At 26.5% G+C, this 2,876-nt stretch overlaps 1 protein-coding gene across 1 annotated transcript in view; it reads right to left on the bottom strand.

The window, feature by feature from the left end:
• The window catches only part of LOC106457949 (cilia- and flagella-associated protein 44-like), a 74,393-nt gene that overhangs the window by 48,584 nt on the left and 22,933 nt on the right, over nt 1–2,876 (bottom strand). Inside the window, exon 8 of the mRNA XM_022384042.1 lies at nt 1,321–1,479. Within this exon, the coding sequence (XP_022239750.1) occupies nt 1,321–1,479 (159 nt within the window). The remainder of the gene's footprint in view (nt 1–1,320; nt 1,480–2,876) is intronic.

The following is a 2,876-nucleotide window of genomic DNA, read 5'->3' as shown; positions in this document are numbered from 1 at the left end:
TTGTTCTTTTTTCTTCTGCTTCTTTTTTATTACATGATAACTCAAAAGCCAAAACAATAGCGTCAACCAATTTCACTGAGGTGACATAGTTTCAAACGAAGTATTCACTTTTATAAGTATTATTAGGAACTAGTAGTAATTAAAAATAATAATCATAATTATAGTGCAAACAATGTTATCATTACACCTCGAGGTTAGCTTTTTTACAGAAATTTGGTGTTCCTTTAAAAAGCTTAAGTACAGGTTGAAACATAAATTTTAAATATTACAGTTGGAACCTCACTGTATTTAGAACTTGGTTGTAAATATAACCAAGCAAGCAAAAGAAAACTTTTCAAAAAAGGAAGTAAATGTAGGGATGGCTAATATTAATCCTTCAAAAACAATGCAAACAAGATAGCAGGGATGGCATTTGCATCATCTCTACATAATAGCACAGGAGAATTAACATATAGCAATATATAACTATTTCAATCACAACTGAGTTTAATGCATCCTATTTTTGTGTTTTAACATTCAACACAGAAATATTTCTAATCCTTTCAGAAGTCTAAAACATACTTTACTTTGCAAGATAATTCTGAAGGATGAAATCAAAATATTAAATTCAGTGAGAAGCAGACCATGTTAATCAAATTCAATGACGAAGAACCTACTTTGAGACTAATAATACTTGGAGATGGCTTGAATGGTTAATGAAGAAAAACTTTAACATAAGTTTAACATAACAGCAAGTGTACAACGTTTCAACAAGGTTTTGTCATCATCAGGTACAATACAACTTATATTTAAAGTTTTTCTTCATTACCCATTCAAGCCGTCTCCAGCCATTATTAGTCTCAAAGTGGGTTCCTTGTCATCGAATCTTGAAACTGTGATTTAATAATAACATTATATAAGCTGTTTCAAGTTTTTCAATATGTGTAAATGCACTGAAAAGACACAAGTTTCAAATAACAATAGGAAATTTCAGTTTACTTTTACATTATAGGAATTTGTAACAGTTAAATTAATCAATCTAGGCCAAAAGATAAACACTGTCTGTCCAGTTTCTTAAAAGCATTAACAGAGTAAATAATCCTTAAAAACTTAAATACAAGGTCAAAAAATTATACTTAGGTATAAGTAAATAAATAACAATACAATACCATAAAATGCAGAAAACAGTTATGTTAAAATATATGAAAATGGAAATAAGTGGCTTCTATTTTTATATTAGCTTCTGTTAACACTCAATCTCCCACATATACCTTACATATCCAAATTACACCTGTAAAAATGTTACTGCATAATTAAATATGAAAGAATTTGAGTAATTACCTGTGCATACCATATGCAATCATCGGAAGAATCTAATGATTTCACAATATGTCTTAGATCTGCTTTATTTTCTACCAAGAGCTCATTCATTGCACTTAGCTCCAAAAATCCTGCTTCTTCTTCAGGATCTGCAGCATCAATACTCTCAAAATCCCATACCTTGAAACAGTATATAAAAGTCAGTTATATCATTAAATTTTGAAACTTCCTTTACTAAGTTCTGCTGTAAAAAAATCTCAGAAGATGTGATATCTGTCTTCTCTTACTGTAAAAGGTATTAAATATTATTTCTCTTAGTGCTTATCTTCATTAGACTTATACATTATGATTTCTAGTGTAACATTGCCTTGTCATGAGTTTTTATATTTGATATAAACATTTTAGAATTAAATAGGTATATAAAACTAATATTAAGCTTTTATTTCTAATATGTATAGTTCTTTTCAGTATTAAAATTAAAGAAAAACAAAATAATGTAGGAAAATTGATTAATATATCAGACTTAAAATATCATAACATTGTTGATAAATGTTATGAAACAAGATGGTAAGATCCTACAGTTTATGAATTTTACAAAAGAAATTTTCTTTCTAAAATATCAAAAATTACATATAATTAATAAAAATGAACTAAATTACTAAACATATGCATGAGATGAAAGCAGAAAGGAAGCTGATACATATAATTCTTAGATAAAATTCATCAATCAAATTATTTTATTTTCATTCATTTAAAGCTAAATCAACAATTCTTCATTACATTTTTCTTTTAATACCTTTTTCTTGTTTTTGAATTTTACAACTTCTAAAAATATTGCTACATCAATGAACTGAATTCTACAAAACAAATATATTGCAAAACTAAAAAAAAAGTATCGTATTCGAATTTTTACAGGAATATTGTGTAACACTGTGCTTATACTTTTGGCTATTTGAATTTTAACAAAAAATGTTTGTCCTTTCTACTGCATTTTGTTTTAGTCATTTTAGTAAAATATTTAAAGTTTTTCTAATAACTGTTTCACAACAACTTCCTTTGTTTTTTTGGAAGCTTTAATTTTTTAAATAAGATTTGAGCTGTGTAGAAGTCTTTTCTCGTATACTACAAAAAAGTTTATATGTTTTCAAAATAAAAATCTTAAGACCAGTAAAAGAATTACTTCTTTGCTTGCTCTTTAAATTGCAGTTTTTCTACATGAAAATAAATTTGAATCAAATTTCAAAATTATGAATGTCATATCGTGTACGGCAATGACAAGTTCCAGAAAGGTCTAGAAGTTAAAAGTATACATTACATCACTTTATAAACATTCTTAATCATGAAAATTCACAGCATTATGAACCCAATTCTTATGTGTGTATCTTTGGCAAGTGAAGTCAGATTACACATATAAATTCTTAAATGTGGCAGACTAAGCTTCAATTTGTAAAAAATAATTGCCATTTTAATTCATTTATGGTAAGATAATCATAAAAAAACAAATATATTTTTGTGCTCAAACAAATGAATACCTAATAAAAATATTAAATCATAAAATCTAATTAAAGTAAAACAAT

The sequence above is a fragment of the Limulus polyphemus genome, unplaced genomic scaffold (genome assembly GCF_000517525.1).
Source record: "Limulus polyphemus unplaced genomic scaffold, Limulus_polyphemus-2.1.2 Scaffold395, whole genome shotgun sequence".
Taxonomy (NCBI): Eukaryota; Metazoa; Arthropoda; class Merostomata; order Xiphosura; family Limulidae; genus Limulus; species Limulus polyphemus.
Note: the sequence above shows the minus strand (reverse complement) of the source record. Positions and strands in the feature narration are given on the sequence as shown.